Source organism: Drosophila guanche, unplaced genomic scaffold (genome assembly GCF_900245975.1).
Source record: "Drosophila guanche unplaced genomic scaffold, DGUA_6, whole genome shotgun sequence".
NCBI lineage: Eukaryota > Metazoa > Arthropoda > Insecta > Diptera > Drosophilidae > Drosophila > Drosophila guanche.
Window position 1 is genome coordinate 622,891 of NW_022995748.1, and position 20,859 is coordinate 643,749.

At 45.4% G+C, this 20,859-nt stretch overlaps 10 protein-coding genes across 11 annotated transcripts; 5 read left to right on the top strand and 5 right to left on the bottom strand.

The window, feature by feature from the left end:
• The first annotated feature begins 374 nt into the window (after window positions 1-374).
• Window positions 375-2,711, top strand: LOC117584405 (A-kinase anchor protein 10, mitochondrial). The gene is made up of 3 exons (XM_034273268.1): window positions 375-541; window positions 637-840; window positions 924-2,711. The coding sequence occupies exons 1-3, from the start codon at window positions 514-516 to the stop codon at window positions 2,462-2,464; spliced, it is 1,773 nt and encodes a 590-aa protein (XP_034129159.1). The 5' UTR covers window positions 375-513; the 3' UTR covers window positions 2,465-2,711.
• Window positions 2,712-3,579: 868 nt separating this feature from the next.
• On the bottom strand, window positions 3,580-4,483 carry LOC117583917. The gene is made up of 2 exons (XM_034272595.1): window positions 4,262-4,483; window positions 3,580-4,195 (listed from the first exon to the last, which is right to left on the bottom strand). Exons 1-2 carry the CDS (start codon window positions 4,270-4,272, stop codon window positions 3,580-3,582), a joined length of 627 nt encoding a protein of 208 aa, XP_034128486.1. The 5' UTR covers window positions 4,273-4,483.
• Window positions 4,484-5,837: 1,354 nt separating this feature from the next.
• On the top strand, window positions 5,838-7,408 carry LOC117584533 (probable cytochrome P450 303a1). Its single transcript, XM_034273484.1, has one exon. It carries the CDS (start codon window positions 5,879-5,881, stop codon window positions 7,400-7,402), a length of 1,524 nt encoding a protein of 507 aa, XP_034129375.1. The 5' UTR covers window positions 5,838-5,878; the 3' UTR covers window positions 7,403-7,408.
• Window positions 7,409-8,110: 702 nt separating this feature from the next.
• Window positions 8,111-10,777, bottom strand: LOC117584671 (ubiA prenyltransferase domain-containing protein 1 homolog). Its single transcript, XM_034273700.1, has 2 exons — window positions 9,699-10,777; window positions 8,111-9,616 (listed from the first exon to the last, which is right to left on the bottom strand). The coding sequence occupies exons 1-2, from the start codon at window positions 10,143-10,145 to the stop codon at window positions 8,978-8,980; spliced, it is 1,086 nt and encodes a 361-aa protein (XP_034129591.1). The 5' UTR covers window positions 10,146-10,777; the 3' UTR covers window positions 8,111-8,977.
• A 43-nt stretch (window positions 10,778-10,820) lies between these two features.
• Window positions 10,821-12,418, top strand: LOC117584670 (zinc finger protein 32). The gene is made up of 2 exons (XM_034273698.1): window positions 10,821-11,025; window positions 11,076-12,418. The coding sequence occupies exons 1-2, from the start codon at window positions 10,900-10,902 to the stop codon at window positions 12,222-12,224; spliced, it is 1,275 nt and encodes a 424-aa protein (XP_034129589.1). The 5' UTR covers window positions 10,821-10,899; the 3' UTR covers window positions 12,225-12,418.
• On the bottom strand, window positions 12,244-13,461 carry LOC117584674 (glia maturation factor beta). Its single transcript, XM_034273704.1, has 4 exons — window positions 13,344-13,461; window positions 13,095-13,188; window positions 12,844-13,034; window positions 12,244-12,793 (listed from the first exon to the last, which is right to left on the bottom strand). Exons 1-4 carry the CDS (start codon window positions 13,344-13,346, stop codon window positions 12,665-12,667), a joined length of 417 nt encoding a protein of 138 aa, XP_034129595.1. The 5' UTR covers window positions 13,347-13,461; the 3' UTR covers window positions 12,244-12,664.
• A 363-nt stretch (window positions 13,462-13,824) lies between these two features.
• Window positions 13,825-15,995, top strand: LOC117584665. Its single transcript, XM_034273693.1, has 7 exons — window positions 13,825-14,050; window positions 14,105-14,262; window positions 14,321-14,592; window positions 14,653-15,239; window positions 15,292-15,614; window positions 15,666-15,800; window positions 15,853-15,995. The coding sequence occupies exons 1-7, from the start codon at window positions 13,908-13,910 to the stop codon at window positions 15,969-15,971; spliced, it is 1,737 nt and encodes a 578-aa protein (XP_034129584.1). The 5' UTR covers window positions 13,825-13,907; the 3' UTR covers window positions 15,972-15,995.
• A 150-nt stretch (window positions 15,996-16,145) lies between these two features.
• LOC117584672 (transmembrane protein 147) lies at window positions 16,146-17,332 on the bottom strand. The gene is made up of 4 exons (XM_034273701.1): window positions 17,164-17,332; window positions 16,928-17,069; window positions 16,756-16,864; window positions 16,146-16,693 (listed from the first exon to the last, which is right to left on the bottom strand). The coding sequence occupies exons 1-4, from the start codon at window positions 17,235-17,237 to the stop codon at window positions 16,332-16,334; spliced, it is 687 nt and encodes a 228-aa protein (XP_034129592.1). The 5' UTR covers window positions 17,238-17,332; the 3' UTR covers window positions 16,146-16,331.
• Window positions 17,333-17,428: 96 nt separating this feature from the next.
• LOC117584669 (syntaxin-5) lies at window positions 17,429-19,310 on the top strand. The gene is made up of 2 exons (XM_034273697.1): window positions 17,429-18,398; window positions 18,464-19,310. Exons 1-2 carry the CDS (start codon window positions 17,744-17,746, stop codon window positions 19,207-19,209), a joined length of 1,401 nt encoding a protein of 466 aa, XP_034129588.1. The 5' UTR covers window positions 17,429-17,743; the 3' UTR covers window positions 19,210-19,310.
• A 266-nt stretch (window positions 19,311-19,576) lies between these two features.
• On the bottom strand, window positions 19,577-20,736 carry LOC117584673 (protein cornichon). Of its 2 annotated transcripts, XM_034273703.1 has the most exons (5): window positions 20,681-20,736; window positions 20,433-20,616; window positions 20,258-20,370; window positions 20,046-20,189; window positions 19,577-19,953 (listed from the first exon to the last, which is right to left on the bottom strand). In XM_034273703.1, exons 2-5 carry the CDS (start codon window positions 20,580-20,582, stop codon window positions 19,926-19,928), a joined length of 435 nt encoding a protein of 144 aa, XP_034129594.1. In that variant the 5' UTR covers window positions 20,583-20,616; window positions 20,681-20,736; the 3' UTR covers window positions 19,577-19,925. The 2 variants fall into 2 exon arrangements, with proteins under 2 accessions (XP_034129594.1, XP_034129593.1); XM_034273702.1 differs by having other exon boundaries at window positions 20,433-20,719.
• Window positions 20,737-20,859: the final 123 nt, after the last annotated feature.

The following is a 20,859-nucleotide window of genomic DNA, read 5'->3' on the forward strand; positions in this document are numbered from 1 at the left end:
TGAGTTGTTTCAAAATGGGTTAGTTTTGATTATTCACATAATAAAGGTAAATTCCTCAATTCCACCTTTCCATTTGAATTAACCGGCAACATCGCAAGAAACAAACTATAGAAGTATCGGAACATATATAAAATCAGGAACTGCGATAAAAATACGACAGGTGTCGCTGCAGACAAATGTGTACCAGGGCTGAAAACAGTCAGCAGCTGTTACTTTAAAAACCGCACAACCATCACGACGATACCCACTTTTATAGATATTTATAACTTTCACCAACTATACGAGATAGTTAAAATAGAGTGGCGATAAGTTCGATATTTCGGTATATTTTTTGAATGCGGTATTTTTCTCGATAGTTCGCAAGCGCCACCTGTCGCCTGTCATCGCACGACAAAACATAAATAAAATAAAATAAAACTTAAAAACTACGCAACGCATAAATTAAGAAACAATTGACAAAAAAAAAACAAACAAAAGGCTGCAAACTGAGCAACCAGGCAGTAGCATGTAAAGATGCTAAAGTACATCAAGAGGCAGACCAGTAAGTGGCTGAAAATTGGCGAATTTCTGTTCCCCCACTGTGGGCATGACACCAATCTAAGACAATTTCTTTTTTGTGTGTTTGTTTGATTGCAGGCCGTCGTCGGAGCAGCGCCCACGACGCGGCGGTGGCTCCCAGTGATGATGTGGACGTGATAGACTGTGCGGCGCAGAAGCGACATTCGCTGCGGTCCACAACCAGTTTCTGTGATGAGGTTTTTATGGAAGAGGAGGAAGGCGGCAGCAATGGTGGCGCATCCGATGCCGTCAGCCTGCTGAATGGCGGGGGCCCTGATGATGGTAATTAACGTGAACAATTGCTTATCACGTTTCTGCACCTTTCTCTGTCAACAATTGTTTCTTTGTTGCTTTTTTATTGGCAGAAATATTCAAATACAATTCGCGGCTCACCATGGATCTGGCGGCGATTGTCAGCGAACCGAATTGCTTGAGCTATTTTATCCAGTACCTGGAGACGCGACAGGCACTACCCTTAATCAAGTTCTATTTGGACATAGAGAACTTTAAGCGTGCGGCTGTGGGCTGCCAGATGGATCGGGAAAAGGAAGAGCCCGAAGCGCCTGCGACCAAAGCGGAAAACCAGAAGCCAAACGAAGAGAACGATGTACCTGAACTGAAGACGCTGTGCGATCTGTCCATGCGGAAGCCCCTCACGGACGACGAGAAGAGCCGCATATATGCGGAGACCAACAAGCAGATCAACAAGCAGAAAGCCAGCACCGATCTCTCGCGGGCGAGCATCAGCGATGCCATTGCCATCTACCAGAAGTATCTGATAGTCAATGCGAGTCTACAGGTGGAGCTGCCCATTGTCATCCTCGCGCACATCTCGCTGCTGCTCTGTGGCAGGGACAAGTCGCTGCCGCACCAGCCCATTCCCGCCAGCTGCTTTGACGAGGCGCGCGACTATGTGCTGGAGCAGCTAGAGCGCGGGCATGTGCAGGGCTTCCTGCAGAGCAGCTACTACTGCAACTACTGCCTGGAGCTGATCGAGGGCGTGGGCAGCATCAACATCTACGATGTGCTCTACAGCGAACTGGCTCTGTTCTACTTCACGGAGTATCTGGAGCAGCAGCAGGAGCGCGAGTGCCTCGAGTTCTGGATAACGGCAATCAATTTCCGCAAGAGTTTCGCCGGGGATGAGGACCAGCAGGCGGCAAGGTCCGATGCCATGATCATCTATGAGCGCTACTTCTCGCTGCAGTCCGAGTGCCGTCTGTGGATGTCCCAGAAGCTGCGGCTGCGCGTGGAGCAGGCCATCTGCGGACCCGCTGACATGTGGCAGGCCTTCGATTTGGCGCTGCTCGTCACGGCCAAGTATCTGGAGCAAAAGTATTTTGCGGACTTCCTCAGCTCTCACATCTTTGACAATTATGTCAATGAATTGAAGGCCAAGCGGGGCACCCCAGTCGCCGCGCAGGATGTGCCAGACTCGCTGCAGCACAAACTGAGCCTGCGAGGTGCTTCCAAGGTATCCGCACAGCAGCGGCACCGCAAGACCATGTCCATGTCCGACTGCACGCACATCTCGCAGCACAACACACTGCTGGCCGCGATGGATCAGCAAACGAAGCAGCCAGCCGCCGCAGGAAATCTCAACATTGATGCGCGGCAGCTAACAAATCCACAGCTGCTCTGGCAGCGACCTGTAGGGGCTCTTAAATTTGGTTTTGTCAACTCCCTCGGGCGCTACGAGCGAGACTTTGAGGCTGTGGATGCTGTGGCGCTGAAGTCGCAGCCTTGGTCGCTGGGCGTCAGTGGGAGCAAGATCAAGAATGCCATGCGCAAGCTGGTGAATCTACCCGAGGACAATGTGCAGGAGGAGATTGCCTGGCAGGTGGCCGAAATGATTGTGAAGGATGTGACAAGCATTACACTCAAAGGGGCCTCCGGGGTGCCTTAAGACTCGTTTATCTTCCTCGCTGAATGTGCTTTCTCTTTTTTATATCGAATCTTAAGCAGTTATTTCCCAAATTGTATCATTTTTAATATTTAGTTTCCAATTCTTTTGGCGCTCAAATCAAATCAATCAAAAAGTGCACAAAGGAAATCAATCTCTCAACAGAAGCTCTCTCTCTCTCTACCGCTCTCTTATGTACAAATCATGTTGAACAAACAAAACAAACTAATTATTATTAACTATTTACATATTTTACACATATATTTTATGTTATCTAGATTTATGCCGCTGTGCGCTTTGAAAGCCTATTTTGATACCCCAAACAAAGCGATCGCTCAAGCGCAAATCGCAGCCTCAAGTTTTAGAAGCTAATCCGGAATCTACCCCCAAAGGGGTTTATCCAACGAACGCTCCAAATCCGAATCCTTACCGATTTGTTTTCATTCCGCTTATTGTTTTAATCATTTGTTATATAGACTGTATACTATATATGGAATATTTTTGCACACTGAAACAAACACCGGAAAACTTTATTGTTATTAATAAACTTTTTCTATAATCAAGCAAGTATTTTACGATGGGAATCGTTCTTAACTAAAAAGAAAATGGAATTATTTATGCTTCAGATAAGTATGATACTCGCAGGATACTAGGGATTTAGGTATCGGTTTTCAGTTACTAATTTTCACAAAAAGGAGAATAAATTACGTACAAATACTGCCAGAAAATCCAAGCTGTTGCCGAAACAAGATGTGGAGGAGCTAGCGTCAATCTTTCAGCTTGGTAAGCGTTGATTACATTTTTTAGAGAGTGTGAATACTTCCATGTTAAAATTCCACATTTAAAATAGATTTATTATGGAAATTATATTGTATTAAGTGCAGCCCAGCTTTAGGTTTAAATCGTGTTGCACAAGTGAATTCTGCCAAAGAGAATGACTGAGAATTTATAGGATTTATAGAGACACACAACCTATGACACTTCGTGCGTTCTTCTACCTTTTTTTGATCCAAAAATGTAATCCGAAATGGCACGTACAATATTCTGGGGAAAACTCTTTTAAAACTAAACCGATTTTTCTTATCTCTTAAACTTTATTTAAACGAAACATCTTAGTCTTAATCCTCTGCCTTCTGTCCCTCTTCCATATCCTGTGGAACTTCCCCCGTTTCGCCGAACCAGCGCAGAATGCGCAACATTGTCTTCGCGGAGTACAAACAGAAAGGATATTCATCGTAGCAGCGATCCGTGTGGCCACGCAGCGCCAGTCCACGACTGAAGGCGCGTCCAATCTTGGCCGGCGCCAGTTCCAGCGATGACTCGAGGTAGTCCATGAGAATCTCGGCCTCGGGAGCAGCTGCTTCGGCACCGGACATCAGCTGGCAGATCAGCGACTGAAGGCACTCGAAGGGATCGCGCGAGAGAATGCGTTTCCAGTCGATGGCAGGCGGAGGTGCGCGATATGGACCCCGGCCAGAATCGGGAGTGCCACGACCCCAGCCCGGTTCATGCCGCTGTCTATGGTACGAGGGCGCCTCTCTTCTGCCACGTATCCGAGTCAACGCAGCACTTGCTTGTCCTGCCAGTGCTGGCAGTCTGTTGAGATTGAGGCCAGAGCTAACCTGACCCGCCAGCATGGTGATGCCTTGGATGGGGCGTATCCTGTTCCAGTCCTGTGCCAGCAGATGCATCATGTACATGGCCCCGAGTCCGGTGGCAGCCAAGAGTATGAATCTGCGAAGGAGGAAGTTAGGTCTTAGGTGACTCCTGAATTGACTTGGATATGTGGCACGAACCCACCTGAATCCCATCCTGCAAAAGGAGAGTCCCTGCGTGTCCGTTGAGCTTCGTTGTCAGCGTTCAAATGGGCAGTCTCCCCGAGCTGCACTCATGTTTAAGCTTCAATTTTGGATGCCAAAAAATCGATGCCAGGCTCCAGTCTCCAGTCTCCAGTCTGCAGTGCCAGCTCCACTTTCGGCCGACTTTCGCGCTTACAAAAACCGGAACAACGCGAAGTTTATCATCAAAACAAAGTCCATCCCAGTGCTTTCCGCAATGGCGATGACATAATAGCCTCATCCAATCGAGTTGTCCAGGCTCTCCCCCAGTCTACGGTCTTCACTCGCCATCTCGGATGTGGTTTCCCTTTCGATCAAACGAGTTTTTCGCTCGCTATTTGCGCATTTTCTTCGCTTTTCTTGTTTTCCTTGACTTTGGGTTTTGGGGGCCCCTGCGGTTGCCTCATGCTCATGACCATTGCGGTGGGTCGGTGGGTTTGTTGCGTCAGGCGTCAGTCAAGCCAACTCAATCCCCTAGAAAATTATAAATGAACTTTCTACAGTGGGCAGTGGGTCAGTTTACGGTTCAGATTTGTGTCTTTAAGGCTTCAAGGAAAAAGCTTTGTGGCAATCACTCAATGGGGGTCAGGAGTAGTTAGTAATTTTCTGTAAATGGAAATGCTGGTTTGTGGTGCGATTTTAAAGCGGTTTGTTGGCGTATTTTAGTGGATTTTTACATTATAATATAAGCCCGAATTTAAATAGATTTTGCAGCTCCCTTCGAAAGTGGATCAAAAATTTTAAAATGCTTAAAGTTGAATGGGAAACACATTTGCCAGGAACAGCCAGAAGCACCTTCTACGACGCTCTGCATCACTTAAAGCTCTCTTAAGCTAGAGTTCATTGCAGAACTAAAACCTGGCTTACATATTCCACTTTGCACTTGGGTGATAATTTTGTAGAAACTCCGCCTAAAGTGAAGCCATAACAAGCAAAAGAAGCAAAAGTGCGCCATGAAATTCCGAACAAGCTGACGTTGTCCGCTGTGGTGAGGACCAATAACTTATTCACCACGCTCGGGCAGAGAGACAAGCGCTAGAAGGGGATGGAGATAGAAAGAGACTCCGCTGTGGTGAATACGTTATCTACGGCACCTTGTTTACATTTCTTTAACAGCTGACAAATCAATAAGAGGACAAATTTTGCAAACAAATATTTAATTTACTAATTGATCAACTTCGTTGGCCATCCAAGAACATAGTTTCCATTTGCTATGCCAAACGCCAAAGGATATTTACTCAAACTCCGTGCAAGAAGAACGTTTCTCACACTTTTCCATGGATCCTCGCCCTCCCACGCAACTCAACTCCTGCAACTACTTTTGCTCCCCTTTTATCACCCAAAAACAAGTCTTTGCAAAAACTTTTCCGCCAAAAGGAAACAAAAAGAAAAAGCTTTTTCTTTCGCAGCCAAAAAACATCTATAAAAGCGAGACCGCGTCACGTCAGCGGATTCAGTCGATTTGGGTGAACCGTCAGCCGCTGGACTCTGGGGAAGAGGAGACGCCGCAGTCCAAGTCCAAGTCGAAGTTGCAGCAGAGTGGAATTACATAACGTGGAAAAAGTGAAAGTGGGAAAACATGTTTTATGCGGTCATCTGGATTTTCTTTGCCACTTTGGTGGCTGTGCTGCTGGGCGGGGTGCGCAAGCCGAGAAGATTTCCGCCAGGACCACGCTGGTACCCCATCGTGGGCAGTGCCCTGCAGATCTCACAGCTGCGATGTCGCCTGGGCATGTTCTGCAAGGTGGTCGATGTGCTGGCCAGTCGCTATGTGAATCCTTATGGCTTCTATGGCCTGAAGATTGGCAAGGACAGGGTGGTGATTGCGTACACAAACGAAGCCATCAGCGAGATGATGACCAATGAGGACATTGATGGCCGGCCCGATGGCATCTTCTATCGCCTGCGCACGTTCAACTCCCGCTTGGGCGTGCTGCTCACCGATGGCGAGATGTGGGTGGAGCAGCGTCGCTTCATTCTGCGACACTTGAAGAACTTTGGCTTCGCCCGCAGCGGCATGACGGACATTGTGCATAATGAGGCCAGCTGCCTGCTGCAGGATCTCCGTTCAGTGGTGAGCCGCGAGGGCGGGCAGCAGGCCAGGATCGAAATGCACGATCTGACGAGCGTCTACGTGCTGAACACCTTGTGGTGCATGCTGAGTGGACAGCGCTATGAGCCGGGCTCTGCGGAGATCACCGAACTGCTGGAGACCTTCTTCGAGCTCTTCAAGAACATTGACATGGTGGGCGCGCTGTTCAGTCACTTTCCGCTGCTGCGTTTCATTGCGCCGGACTACTCCGGCTACAATGGCTTTGTGGCGAGCCATCGTGCACTCTATACCTTTATGAGCAAGGAGATTGAGCTGCATCGTCGCACCTATCGCAACTACGATGAACCGCGCGATCTCATGGACAGCTATCTGCGTGCCCAGGAGGCGGGTGGCGATGAAAAGGGCATGTTCTCGGACGAAAGTCTGCTGGCCATTTGTCTGGACATGTTCCTGGCTGGCTCAGAGACCACCAACAAGTCGCTCGGTTTCTGCTTCATGCACCTGGTCCTGCGGCCGGATATACAGGAGCAGGCCTATGCCGAGATCAAGGAGGTTGTGGGTCTGGAGCGCATTCCAGAGTGGACACGCGATCGCTCGAAGATGCCCTACTGCGAGGCTATCACCCTGGAGGCGGTGCGAATGTTTATGCTCCACACTTTTGGCATTCCCCATCGTGCGGTCTGCGATACGCGTCTGGCTGGCTACGAGATACCCAAGGACACAATGGTCATTGCCTGCTTCCGTGGCATGCTCATCAATCCGGTGGACTTTCCCGAACCGGAAACATTCAATCCCGAGCGTTACCTCTTCGATGGCCAGCTGAAGCTGCCAGAGGCCTTCAATCCCTTTGGCTTTGGGCGTCATCGTTGCATGGGCGATCTGCTGGGACGCCAGAATCTGTTCATGTTCACCACCACCGTGCTGCAGCACTTTAAGCTGATTGCCATTCCGGGACAAATGCCGGAGGAGGTGCCACTGGAGGGTGCCACAGCGGCAGTGAAGCCATACGAGATTATGCTGGTGGCCAGAGCACCTGAACAGGCTTGCTGATCCAGCTGTGTGGATTACGAATTAACTTTGCTTATATTTTATAGGTATATTTTGCTAAGCAACATAATTCATATAAGTACTTATGTACATAGGTCCTGGCCATATCAACGTTTAGCTGAAAATATTTGCTAATAAACTTTTCTTTAATTGTGGGATAGTCATCTATGACGATAAGGAATGACAGTTCGCAAGGAAAGCAAGGAAAAACTGTGTAAGAATCAGACAAAATCGGAGTCTTGCGGTGACTCTCATATTCAGTCGTACATTGGTCTTGAAATTCCATAAAGAATCTATAAACTCTCTAACAATACTCTCCCAAATGTATGTAACATTGCAACAGATATTACAAAGATAAATAAAAACCACACTTGTCATGTTTACATTCTCTAATTAAATATTTAATTATCAATATCATTATAATTATTATTGTTCATTGTTGGTTTGTGGTGTTTTGTAGTCTACAAAGTTGTCATTTAGTTTGGTTTTCTTTTCCATCCATTCGATCGATCCTCTGATATTTCAGTTAACAGAACAAAAGCATTAAATATAGAAAACAATTAATGAATGAAATATGATTGGATCGGCTTATACAATATACAAAAAAAACGTAAGTAAGCGTACAAAATAATTATTGCCACGAAAAATAAAAATTACACAATGGATTTTTGAATGCAAATGGATTTTACTCTCCGGTTCGGTTCTCTTTGCTCTCTATTCTTTTGTTAAAGCTATTTGTTATTGTTAATGGAAAACAATTGTTGCTCGACTTTCGACTTATTTTGTGTGTATATATTCTCCATCTTTTCTTTTTCTTTTGCTTTAAATTTTAAATTTAAATTTGTGTTTTTCGCTTTCGTTATTTCTCACTCTTGAGCCTGCCTGCTAGACACTGGGCTTACATAGATGTATATATGTATATATAATTGTATGTATATATGTTGTATATAATATGTGTAAAAAAGAAAAGCAAAGCCAGCTTCCAGCCACACAAATATTAACCTTAACTTAGCTGCATTTCAAAGCATTTCTATAAAGTAAATCTGCATTTTGATTCACACAACACACACGACACGACACGACACGCACACGGCAAAAAACTTAAGTAACTGCTGCACCATTTATGTATGTTTATGGCTATGATGTATAACTTTAACTAACAATTCAATTCAGCTAGATATAAGCTGATTTGTTTTCCGATTACTGACATCAACATCCATTTTGGTCCGTGATTCCCAACGCGCGCGAGTGGAGAGGAGGAAGAGTATAAATTACATTTTGAGGTACAAATGAAAGGTGAAATAAATAAGAGCGAGTATAAAGTAGTAGTAGGTGTAGGGGGTACATAGGATATGTTCAGTTCCACAAGTGTTGGGTGTTGTTTGGGAGACTAGTTGCAAGCGTTCGAAATTTTGTTTTGTGCAACATCAAAAGCCCTGCGCGAAATTGACACAAAATTACATTTTTCAGTTGTTTTCTTACGATACGAGAGGCTACTCCACATTTGACTATAAAAAACTAATGAAATTCCCTAAAAATGTTTGCAGCGATTTGTGAATATGGATCGTCTCGTTCCTCCTAAACTTTGCGCAGCACAAACGTGGGCAGCTGCTGGGCACAACAGCAGGCTACGATGTACAGAATGCCAAAGAAAAAGTTCAGTTTGGCGGTCTGCCGTGGCACCAGATGCATTGTTTGTTCGTTGCGGAAACGTTTTTCGATCTTAAAGGCCTGCGGCAGGGTGACGAGTGGCAGCAGGAACCACAGCGAGTACTTCAGGCCAAAGATGAAGAACAGCGAGTAGGGTGTAAAAAGCAGCATGGCATAGAGCACATGCGAGGCAGTGCGTCCAATGAGTATGGCCAGTGTAACAATGCCCGCTTTGCGATCACTCTCCGCATCGCGCGTATTGTTGCTGTGGAGGATGGCTTCCGTGTTGAGTGCCAGCGGTATGGCATAGCCCATTGTTGTCCAATCGACGTGACCCGTTTGTGACATGAATGCGAACAGCACCGAGATGGGGCCAAACAGTATCAGAATGACCAGATCGCCCAGGGCAATGTATTTGAAACCAATGCCGCCTGTGTACAGAAAACTCGACGATAGACCGCCAAAGTAGATCAGCGCCAGATGCTCCATTTTTGCTGGACTGAGCACAGCGAGCAGCACAAAGCCACCGCAGCCGGCCATATACAAGATGGCACCCAGCGAAACCACCTTTAAATTAGAACGAAAATGTTTATAAATAATTAATTAAACAGCAATTAATAGCGAACGATCGATTGGATCGCTTGCTTACCTCATCCTTGGTGAGTATGTGATCGACCAGTGTGCGATCGTCAGCCTTCTGCTTGTCAATGCCTTTGATGAAATCGAAATAGGTGTTAACCACATTACCCGCACAGTGGACCGTGACCGCGGTGAAGGCGGTGAGGAAGAAGGTAAGCATCGAAAACTCCTCCGCCCACTGGGAACGATAGGCCAAAGCGGAGCCCAGCAGCGTGGGCACCAGACTGGCGGACAGCGACCAAGGACGCAGGGCCAGCAGATATGTTTTAAATTTCATAAAAGTACCCGAATTGGCCATCAGCGTGGATGCTGCTGCTGCTGTCGCCTTGCCGTTCGTTGCTGCTGCGCTGCCATTTGGCTGATGATGACGATGCTCGTGGTCGTGCTCGTGGCTGTGCTCCTGCTGCAGCAGCAGCGTTTCGTCTGGCACTAGGCTTTCGCTTCTACTTGTTGCCATTGCAAGCTCCAAACTATAACTGCGGGAAAATCTTTTTGCTCATTCGCTGGAGCAACACAAACTATTCTGTGTTTGTTTGACCTTCTATCCGTTGGGGTGTGGAGTGGGGTGGTATTGTTTATAAAACCATAAATAATTCAACGAAAAAATCTGTTGCCGGCACACACGGGCGGCGGCTCCTACGGGCTAATTTTGAGGCGGATTTCCACCTGGTCTGTGTGTGTGTGTGTGTGTGTGTGTGTGTGTCGGGTGTGTGTGTGTGTTGGAGGGGGTCTGCGCGTACTTTCTCAATAATCGCTAATATTGTATACACAGCATCTTGTGTGTGTTGTGTGTGTGAGCCGGGGATGGAAACGGACTGGGGAGTGAGGGGGCGCCTCCACAGCAGCAGCAGCAGTGTCCCAACCACAAAATTTCACCGAGCAGCTCCAACTTTTGCAGGCTGCGTTTTTTGCGTGTGCTCTTCACGTCCAGTGCCAATGTCTTCCGGGGACACTCTGTGTGTGGTGGTAGCGCCTGCTTTGATTGATTGATTTATGTATAATTGAATTTCACTCTTGGTCTCTCTTTTTTCTATTTATTTTAATCAAACAAATCAACTGTCACGTCAGCTCGAAGCGAAATAAGGTCATACCGTTTTCTTATTTAGGGTGTTATGCCGCGCAGCTCTGCGCAACACTGTCGCTTTCGGCCAGCCCTGGTCATCAGCTGGAGATTGAAATTTACTGAATTATTTAAATAATTTTTCCACTAAATGGATTACAATAAGATTTGTCGGGTGTGCCTGGAGGAGGGCACCCCGGGGCCACTGACGTCCATCTACAGCACAGACTTTGCCATGATGCCCTCGGTGATGCTGATGCAGTGCGCCAAGATACGAGTAAGAGTAAAAGTTGGCGTCGATTTGTTTATGTTGATGTTTTTTTATAGGTCTACAAGACAGACGCCTTGCCGTCGGTTATTTGCAATAACTGCATATACCGCCTGGGTGTAGCCTTCCATTTTAAGCAGCAATGCGAGAACAGCGATTTGAGATTGCGCCAATATTTGGGTGTGCTCGAATCCTGGCGCCAGGATGCAGCCACCAACACGGACTTTGTAGAGAAACCCCTGCCCCAGAGTCATATACTGATCTCCAGTGATGAGGAGGAGCCGACGAACACGAAGACGAGCAAACGACGCTCGCGCTATCAACGCAAACCGCCCGAGCAGCACAAGAAGCGAGGACCCAAGCCCCTGCCCAAGATGCCGCACACCTGCTACGAGTGCCACAAGAGTTTCAAGTGCATTGCGCAGCTCACACAGCACATACGAACGCACACGGGGGAGAAACCCTACCAGTGCGGCTATTGCATCCAGCGATTTGCCCAAAAGTACAATCTGAAGGTGCACGAACGCACCCACACGGGGGATAAGCCCTTCCAGTGCGAGATCTGCTCCAAGCAGTTCTCGGCGCTGGGCAACTTTCAGGCACATCAAAAGATACACGTTGGAGTGAGGGATCAGATCTGCACGCTGTGCCAGAAGGGCTTCTATACGGCGGGGGATCTGTCCAAGCACATGATAACCCACACGGGAATCAAGAATCATCATTGCGATGTGTGTGGCAAGGCGTTCAGTCGGCGACGTGACATGCGCACCCACAAGCTGAAGCTTCATCCCTTGGAGTCGAGCACGGTGCACGACATTGTGGATGATGACGATGATGAGGCCATAGACACGGATCCCGTGGGTCTGGATACCCTCGATGATGATCACGCTCATTTCAAGTGTCCCGACTGTGATAAAGCCTTCGACACAGCCGACAGCCTGAGCCTGCACTTTCGCACGCACGCCGTGAACAATAATCTGCTGAATCTACCCTTGCCGCCAGCTCCTCCCATGTCACATCATTACCATCATCATCATCCGGCAGGCACGGGTCCGTCCACGGCGGCCATGCATCATCACGATGCGCTGCATCACCTGGGCATGGCACAGGCTCATATGCTGGCACCACCACCACCGCCACCACCTACACCCAGTGAGGGTCGCTACTCAATGCTGCATCACACAGCGGCCCAAAGGTTGCACTACTAATCGAACACATTTTGTTTATTTTAGTTTATATAAAATGGAATATTTTTGCATGGTCTGCTCTTGTCTCTCTTTACAATAAATACAATGTAGAATTTGGCAAGCACAGCTTCTATAAGATCATTACGAATGCTAATGTCAATGGAAAGATTGTAAACTCTATCGTATTATACTTAAATGCGAAAACTAAACAAACTTTCTTAATACACAATCCGACGACGATGTGTACATAAAATTGTCATTACTGTAGCTTATATATTGATTTGTGTCGTAAAAAATTGTCATATTTGTTTGGTATTGTTATGCATATTGCATCGTTGGTATTGGCTCCTGATATCCAGTTTCTAAAGTGTATAAATGTAGTCGTAGTAAAAGAATTGCCTCCAAAATAAGAGTCATCATAAAATATTGCTTTGAACAACGGCCTGGAATGGTTTGTGTCTCTACTTTAGCTTCTCCCTGAGCCATTCTTCGGTCAGTTCGTCCAGTTCGCGTATTTCGTAGACACGCGTGAGATCAACCTCGCGCTGCAGGGCGCTCTTCGTGCAGGCATACATCATCTGCAGTTCAATCTGAAATGGCAGTATTAAAACAGATTCTTTGTAGTCATTCTGTAACCTACCTGACTATCCCTTGGTGTGTAGAAAATAAAACACATCGGATATGAGACACGCTGATCGTCGTGCACCATTTTGTATGTATAAATTATGTAGCGCGGCTGGTGGCCTGGCAGTGTGTCCTGCAGCTCATCCACGGAGATATCATCAATAAATTCATCCAAAACCACAGATTGCTTCTCTCTATCGACTTTCACTGAAAGAAACCATCAATCAATCACTTAACTTGTCCGTAGCCATGGAAATTTCTGCTTACATATCAGAGCCGCATTGTTTTTGCTTTTGCTGAAGCGAAACTTCTTCAATTCCTCCAGCACTTCGTTGCTGATGTCGCATATTTTGTTATCACCCTGCAGGGCAAATATATTATATTATTTATAAATGCACATAAACAGAAACCACCGGACCTTATCTGACAAAAGCAATCACCAAACACAAAACACGCCCACAGGGGCCATTAGTCATGCTTCTGGTAATTGATGTTCGACCTGGCCAAATCACTTACCATTGCTGTAGTTGGCTGGTGGCGGGACCTAAGGATCTGGGCTCTGATGACTGTCTTTGCCGGGTCTTGTTTGGATAATTTAAAGAAATTAAACAATTTCGCTTGATTAAACAAAACACTAGGGCTGGAGAAAAAAAATCGATAGTGCCATCGATTGTTTCGATTCACAATAGTGGAAACTATCGATGGTGGCCATTAACGTCTTATGCTATTTTATTTGGTTGACCTTTATAGTTTAATCCTTATTTTGTAAAAAATGAAATAAAAGGAAGTCATGAGTAATAGCCAATCTGTTGGAAAATTGATTGATAAATTGGATAAAATTATATTTTTAGCGCTGAATATCCTAACTAGCTAGTAACATTAGATAGAATAGAAAAATCGAGGAAAAGATTTAAGATTTACGGTATATTTACGGTACACTTAAAAAATGTGAAGGTATATTTCGGTATATTTCTTAGGATCACAGGTGTATACGATACATTTTTACCGTTGGCTTTTCTTAAATTGGCCTAATTTCCAGGTGCACATGTCTTTCAATTTTAAACAAAGCACCGAAAAAAGATGCTTCAAAGTCTACAGTTGGCCCGGTATGAAAGCAACCTGTTGGAGCCCTGCTGGAAGGCAGGTGCCTCCAAAAACAAGAACCCGCGAGAAACAGGTGTGGGCCGCAATGAGATCGCGGCAGTGGACATAGTGGCCTGCTGGTAAGTACATCTTAGCCGTAAAAAGTTCGTTTGCTTAGTTGTATGGCTTTTTAGCAAGCAAATAACTGACTTAATTGATGAAAATAAATTGAGAATAAATCAGGCGAGGTCATTGAACACACGTACCAAAGGGTATGTTGATTTCAAGATCATTACGCGTCTCACCTATGGCGCGGCGCATATATACAGGAGGCAGGTGGACACCTTGTTGGGTAAGATAAAGAAAAAAACAAAACTAAATTGTTATAACACACAAATGATCCTATACAGACGATGCGAAACATTTGCTGGATCAAATGAATCAGACAACGTTCGATTTTGTGCTCACAACGAAGGAAACTTTGGTGGTCAAACATCAAGAAGGGCGAACGCATCACAAGCGCAAGCACGTTATAACCAAACAGGCCAGAATGAGACTCTCGAAGCGTCCCAGACTGCAGGAGCCCGAGCTGCTGGATGACGATGTCTTGGATCACTATGGCACCCTGATCTCCAACTGCCAGGTGTGGCACACAGAGAGCTCACAAGAAGTCATGGAAGAGGTAGTATAAAAGCCATTTGCTTAGAATACTTTTCCAATACTTTCGCTGATTTGTCTGTAGTCCATTGAGTTGCCTCGAATGGTTCAGGAAGCCAGCTTGTCCAGCCATTTAACCATCACCGAAGAGTTTTCTGTCTATGAGGAGCAAATCACTTTAAAGGATAACGAGGGTTTTGGTGACAATGAGCAGGTGGACTTGACTATATTTGAAGAGCTCTACCCCAGGGACCGGCAGTCCCTAAAGCGTCACTCTTTGAGCCCGAATTCAACGGACATTTTAGATGCTAAAATTCCTAGATTGGACGTGGGAATCAGTCCATTTGGAACCACAAATGCTGAAAGTGCTATAGTCAAGGATAATAACATTCCATTAGCTATGCCGGTATACCGACAAGATGTCCATGAACCTGCGTTGCCGCAACCTCCACTGTCTTCACCCACCGATGTCCCTGTCCCTAGGAAGCAGTCGAAAAAACGTGGCAAACAAAATAAGTTAATAGTGGACAAATTTATCAAATATTCTCGGGATGTACTAATCAAGCACAGACTTCAATACCTAAAGGAGCACAGAAACAGAGTGATTACAGCACTGTCGCCCAGCAAGTTACTAAAAAGTGCAAAAATACTTCTATTAACACTAAAAAACAAGTAAGATACGGAATACTTCAACGAAACTCTTTCTTAAGCCCCTGCCTGGCAGCTTTATCTTTCCAGATGTGCTAAAGAAACGGCAAAGCCAGACCTTAACCATTGAACAAATGGACGCCGACTGTGAGAGCACTTTGCGAACAATTTTGGGTGGCGAATATACAGACACTCTGGCCCAGGAGGTGTTTGGTAAGCTGTCAAACCCGTGTACAGCAGGTAAACGAGGAGAAATAGCTGTTGCTGATCCGGCTATCCCCTTGGAAGGTGTGGAAAACATTGCACCGCCCCAACTGCGGCCAGTAAATGCAGCATCTCCCAGCAACAACAATAATTTGTATAAGCACAAGAAAAAAAGCTATGAGGATGGTCAGTTTGGTAAGTTGCAGCAGCTCGCAGTGTCCATTATGCTTAACACTGTGTATACAGACAGCTACGATGTTATGATGGACCTTTTGAGCACCTGGCGCAGCCATCCGGAACTCAAAGGAATTGATGCCAATGAATTCCTCAAAACATTCCCAGACCGCTTTAAAGCGGTCCTCGCTTTCAGTCATCTATTGTGTAAGACCTCAAATAAAACTATTTTCAAGCTAAACTAATCTTTTGCTTGCAGGTCTCGTACGCGATAATTTTGTAAATATCTCGAAAAGGCCAAACTCCAATGAAATGGATCAAATAACACTGGGCGAGCAGTCCATTAGGCTAATTTTAAACATATCGATGGACGAGTAGCCATCATTTTGTTGGTAATCGTTAAGTGTTGCTATTTTTTTGGAATTGTTAAAAAAAGGCCCCTTGTAGGGTCATTTTATCATTATCTATCGTCAATTCTCATCTTTATAATTTTTTTTGTTACTTTTGTTTTTCCCCTCATCAAACAATAATCTTTAAGTTTCTTTCTTATTACTTTTTGTTACTATTACGTTATTATAGTTATAATAATTCATCAACATTTGTTCGTAATATTTTCTAAAACCTTACTCTTGTTGTCTTTGTTACAAAATCTCTCTCAATCTCTCCTATGACAACACCAAAATAAAAAAAAATTATTAAACAAAAGGAATACAATTATGACTGGCTGACTGACGGCGCTTAAATGCCAATTTGCTGGGCCAGACCCGAGTAAATGTGCAGCGTGCAGAAGCCAATGATGGCAGCCACCAAAGCCTTCACGGCAATCGTCAGCCAGGGTCCAATGGTCAGGATATGTAGGAGACCCTCTAGCCAGACACCCTTGAAGACGGTCACGGCCAGCAGTACGCTAACCAATGGCTTCAGTGCCTTGTTCAGATCGTGGCGCGTAAACAGCCAAATGAGCGTGGCCGTGGATATGTGCTGAACCAGCATAACATTCGACTCCAGACACTTGAGTATGTAGATCCAGCTGAATTCAGTGCCACGGGCACCAACCCAGAGCATAATGCCACGTGAGAGTATTACCTCGGCAGTGGCCCCTGCAAGAATTGATTATCTCAATTGATTTTGTTCATAAATAAATATTATTTGGGTCACTCACAGCCAAGGCCAGCCGTAATTAGTTTGGAATGTCCTTTGCCGGGTATGCGACTCAGAATCAAGGCAAAACCAAGCAAATCGGCTATGTCCACGCTGCACCGAAAGATTTCCTGCAAAGCACACCTTAACCTTAATGCAATGTAAATATGGCGGGGTCACTGATAAAGACTCACCGCAAAGAAATTAAATTCTCCGTTGCCCGTGGAGGATGTGTCCGAGTAGAAGAATGTGGCCAGGACGAGCATCTTACAGAGTTGAGTGAATATGTAGATGCCTCCCGCCTGCACGCACTTCCAGAATGCCCCATATTCCGAGCTGTACAAATGTGGTGCCGGGGACAGAACAGAGATGTAATGAATGTTTTTATTGATTCGGAAGCGTGACCCACATTGAAGGGCCCCAAACTTACAGGCCAGAGTATTTATAGGTGAAGTAGTATGGCATCAGCAAAGCTACGCAGTTTCCAAAATGATATAGCGTCATTTTATTTGATAATTATGGCTATTTTCCTTTATTTAATTAAAACATAGGAGGAGGAAAACGCAGCTGTCACTTAACTACTGTGCGCGGTATCGATAACTGACTATCGATATGCGACAGCGCTATCAACACGTCATCTGCCATCTGTGAAGTGTCGTTTGGTGTGTGTGTGCGCTCGTGGCTGCGTGTGTGTGTGTGTGTCTGTGAGTTTTCTTGTACAATTCAGCAATCAAATCTGTTTAATTTATATACAAAGCCAAATCCAATGATGTTTAAAACAAAATTAACAATGCTATAGAACACACACAGAGCATGACTTCCATTTGCAAGCCAAAGAAATAAGAAAAAAACATAGAAAAGCAGGCGAAAAAAACAAAAAAACTGAAAAAGTTTCGCAACGCAAAGGAAAGTCCAGTCCGAGATCTTTTGCGAATATTCCAGTGTATGACGAATTCAGAAAGAAAACTAGCAACGTCAACTTGTGGGGGAAAAGCGTAACTTGAAATGAGATGCAAACTCGACGACGACTCCATCAAACGGACCAGCAGGATTACAGCAGCAGCACCTATACCCTTCACGCAGCGGAGGATCAGCAAGCATCGGGCGGCGGAGGACCTCACGCGCTAGTACAACCTGGGCAGCAATCACCACTGCAGCCACCAGGAGGAGTCTTGACCCTTGACTCTGCCATACACATTGGCGATCCGCAGTCACTGCCTACCGCCCAGACAACAGACTCGGACGACAAGTACGGCAAGGCAGCTCGTCAGTGGAATTTGCGTGCCTTCTCGGGCCAGGCACTGCGCACATTGAGTGCAGCAGCAGCTGTTGTCACCGGCAATCATCCAGGCGACAATAACAACGACAACAACAACTACAACTACAGTGGAACGACAAAAGCTCTCACAGCCACACAAAACGAACGAAAGGAGTCAGAGCCAGAGCCAGAGCAGGAGATCTTCATTATGGCGGCCAGAGATCGTACGGGCGAGTTTGCCAATGCGATACGTTCGCTTCAGGCACGCAACATCACACGGGCCGTCAACATACGGGATCCCCGCAAGGCCAAACAGATTCAGAGCTATTCCGAGTTCATGATGGTCGCCAGATTTATTGGCAAGAACATAGCCAGCACGTACGTCAAGCTGGAGAAGCTAACTCTATGTGAGTATGAGAGTGAGGAAATGCCAGAACTCTTCATTTAATCCTCCTTTGTGTTGTTTTTGCAGTGGCCAAAAAGAAAAGCCTCTTCGATGACAGACCACAGGAGATACAGGAACTGACCTACATCATCAAGGGTGATTTGAATGCATTGAATCAGCAGATTGCACGTCTGCAGGAAATTTCCAAGGATCAGCGACGCAACACGAGCGGCAAACATCTGGTATCACATTCCTCCAACATGGTTCTGGCACTCCAATCCAAGCTGGCCAGCATGAGCACGGACTTCAAGCAGATTCTGGAAGTGCGCACGGAAAATCTCAAGCACCAGAAGACGCGCCGTGATCAGTTCAGCCAGGGACCAGGTCCCAGGGCTGCTCATTCCGTGTCCCCATCGACGGCCAAGCAGGGCTCGCTGCTGATGAGCGAGGAGAACCAAGTGGTCAGCATAGACATGGGCGGCAGCAGTGATACATCGCCGCTCCTGGGTGGCCAGCAGCAGCAACAGCAAATGGCCATCTATGATGAGTCCGACAATTATGTACAACAGCGCGCCGAGACAATGCAGAACATTGAGTCGACAATTGTCGAGCTGGGCGGCATATTCCAGCAGCTGGCACATATGGTCAAGGAGCAGGAGGAGATTGTCGAACGCATCGATACGAATGTGGCCGATGCAGAGCTGAATATTGAGGCGGCGCATGGCGAGATTCTCAAATACTTTCAGTCTGTCTCCAAGAATCGTTGGCTGATGATTAAGATTTTCGGTGTTTTGATATTTTTCTTCCTTTTCTTTGTTGTTTTTATGTCATAATCCAATGCCTGCCCTTTTACCTTTGCCCTCTCTGTAAAACACCCACAATTATGATTAAACACATTTTTGGTTTTGTATAATAAATATAAAATAATATTCCATGCTGTGGCCTCCCAATACGATACGAACCGAAAATGAACCGAATTGTAAAAAAATAAAGTATAAAGATACGGGGAACAAAATGCGTTTATTTCAAGGTGTCTCCAAGTCGCTGCCAATATGCTAGATTGTGATATCTATGTTGGCATTGTTGATAAGCATTTGGTACGTAATCTTGTAGAACAAAAAGGTGTGGGTGGTTGGGCGAGGCTCTAGCCGCTGGCTAGTCAAATAATCCACTATCCCTCAGGCTATAAAAATTGTACAATTATTACTTTGATTTGACTTTTATTTAATGCTTAAAATCCAACTACACCACGAATGCGAAATGCAAAAAAAAATTAATAATACAATTTTACAGAAATTATAAAAATAATAAAACAAGTCATAAGCAAACAAGAAGAAGGAAATGCTGATCTGATCTGATACTTTCAATATCGGTTTGTTATGAAGCGCACTCAATGGGATTTACAGAGGTGAATTATACATATTTATTGTTCGCGGCTGTGAGATAATCTCATCCGAAGCGGTACACACCACACACTCCCCGTTATGCTTTTTATGACAACTTATAGACGATGCAGAGATCCCGACCGAGCCCCAGGCAGCTGCTTGCTCTATGTGGATATGAGCGAATAAACCATGCTAAAATTAGCCAAAGAAATGTTAAGACAAATGAGTGGTACAGCACGCTGAAGAATAAAACGAATTAATTTGCAACGCTAATTGCTAATTACCCGTAGATGTAGTAGAAGAAGCTAATCAGATAGACGGCCAGCTTGATCCAACCCTCACGCATGTTGCGGGACAGCGTGTCCGTTTTCAGCACCGTTGTGGGATCATACAAACCCGGTCCGGACATCACAGGCCGAGTTTTGTAGCTACAAAGATATTCATACATTTTAAATTTAATCTGTAAAGTGAGTCATTATGCATGCGGGCTGCTTACCGCCAAATGTGATAGGCAATAAGGGGTATGTTGATGGCCAGGGAGAACCATTCGCCGCACACCAAGAATAACAAGTTGAGGAATATGTGCAGCAAATATTCAGGTAAAACTAGCTGCAAGTAGTAAAAGTTCATTAGATACATAAACACATTGCCTTCCCACTGATCATACGCACCGGATTAAGGCTGTTACACTGATCTATTGGATTTTTGTAGTCTGTTTTGAGCTCATCGAACGCAATGACATGAAATATTGCGAAAAATATCAAGAATGCGTCGCCAATCAAGGCAACGATGTACGTGAAGGCGGTAAAGTTGAACACCATCGTGTAGACAAATAACTCTTGCTAAGGCACGCAACTAATTATACCACTTGCTAATTATTTACGTAAATTTTCGGCTTTTCAATGTTGTAAAAACGAACTTGTATTTTTCGTACAAGGGCGGCGATGATGACAGCTGTGGCCCAGGGATGGAGGAACACGACGGTCACACTCAAATTGTTCATCACTTTGTTATGTCGTGTAGAAAAGGGTCGCACAAGCCTGGAAATTTACTTAAGTTTTGTTTTTATAATCAAAATACAAACGAAACTATTTAAAT

Excerpts from the sequence above, each read along its gene's own strand:
- LOC117584672 (XM_034273701.1), bottom strand. The coding sequence starts at position 17,237 with ATGACGCTATATCATTTTGGAAACTGCGTAGCTTTGCTGATGCCATAC. Across the intron at positions 17,070-17,163 it reads ACCTATAAATACTCTGGCCT|CTCGGAATATGGGGCATTCT; the intron begins GTAAGTTTGGGG and ends ACATTTGTACAG. Across the intron at positions 16,865-16,927 it reads GAGAATTTAATTTCTTTGCG|GAAATCTTTCGGTGCAGCGT; the intron begins GTGAGTCTTTAT and ends TGTGCTTTGCAG.
- LOC117584671 (XM_034273700.1), bottom strand. The coding sequence starts at position 10,145 with ATGGCAACAAGTAGAAGCGAAAGCCTAGTGCCAGACGAAACGCTGCTG. Across the intron at positions 9,617-9,698 it reads ACATACTCACCAAGGATGAG|GTGGTTTCGCTGGGTGCCAT; the intron begins GTAAGCAAGCGA and ends TCTAATTTAAAG.
- LOC117584670 (XM_034273698.1), top strand. The coding sequence starts at position 10,900 with ATGGATTACAATAAGATTTGTCGGGTGTGCCTGGAGGAGGGCACCCCG. Across the intron at positions 11,026-11,075 it reads TGCAGTGCGCCAAGATACGA|GTCTACAAGACAGACGCCTT; the intron begins GTAAGAGTAAAA and ends GTTTTTTTATAG.
- LOC117584673 (XM_034273703.1), bottom strand. The coding sequence starts at position 20,582 with ATGGTGTTCAACTTTACCGCCTTCACGTACATCGTTGCCTTGATTGGC. Across the intron at positions 20,190-20,257 it reads ATTGCCTATCACATTTGGCG|CTACAAAACTCGGCCTGTGA; the intron begins GTAAGCAGCCCG and ends ATATCTTTGTAG. Across the intron at positions 19,954-20,045 it reads TTCTTCTACTACATCTACGG|CATGGTTTATTCGCTCATAT; the intron begins GTAATTAGCAAT and ends GGCTAATTTTAG.
- LOC117584405 (XM_034273268.1), top strand. The coding sequence starts at position 514 with ATGCTAAAGTACATCAAGAGGCAGACCA. Across the intron at positions 542-636 it reads GTACATCAAGAGGCAGACCA|GCCGTCGTCGGAGCAGCGCC; the intron begins GTAAGTGGCTGA and ends GTTTGATTGCAG. Across the intron at positions 841-923 it reads TGGCGGGGGCCCTGATGATG|AAATATTCAAATACAATTCG; the intron begins GTAATTAACGTG and ends TTTTATTGGCAG.
- LOC117584674 (XM_034273704.1), bottom strand. Across the intron at positions 13,035-13,094 it reads AAACAATGCGGCTCTGATAT|TGAAAGTCGATAGAGAGAAG; the intron begins GTAAGCAGAAAT and ends GGTTTCTTTCAG. Across the intron at positions 12,794-12,843 it reads ACACACCAAGGGATAGTCAG|ATTGAACTGCAGATGATGTA; the intron begins GTAGGTTACAGA and ends CTGCCATTTCAG.
- LOC117584533 (XM_034273484.1), top strand. The coding sequence starts at position 5,879 with ATGTTTTATGCGGTCATCTGGATTTTCTTTGCCACTTTGGTGGCTGTG.
- LOC117584669 (XM_034273697.1), top strand. The coding sequence starts at position 17,744 with ATGCAAACTCGACGACGACTCCATCAAACGGACCAGCAGGATTACAGC. Across the intron at positions 18,399-18,463 it reads GCTGGAGAAGCTAACTCTAT|TGGCCAAAAAGAAAAGCCTC; the intron begins GTGAGTATGAGA and ends TTGTTTTTGCAG.
- LOC117584665 (XM_034273693.1), top strand. The coding sequence starts at position 13,908 with ATGCTTCAAAGTCTACAGTTGGCCCGGTATGAAAGCAACCTGTTGGAG. Across the intron at positions 14,051-14,104 it reads GTGGACATAGTGGCCTGCTG|CAAGCAAATAACTGACTTAA; the intron begins GTAAGTACATCT and ends ATGGCTTTTTAG. Across the intron at positions 15,801-15,852 it reads CGCTTTCAGTCATCTATTGT|GTCTCGTACGCGATAATTTT; the intron begins GTAAGACCTCAA and ends TTTTGCTTGCAG.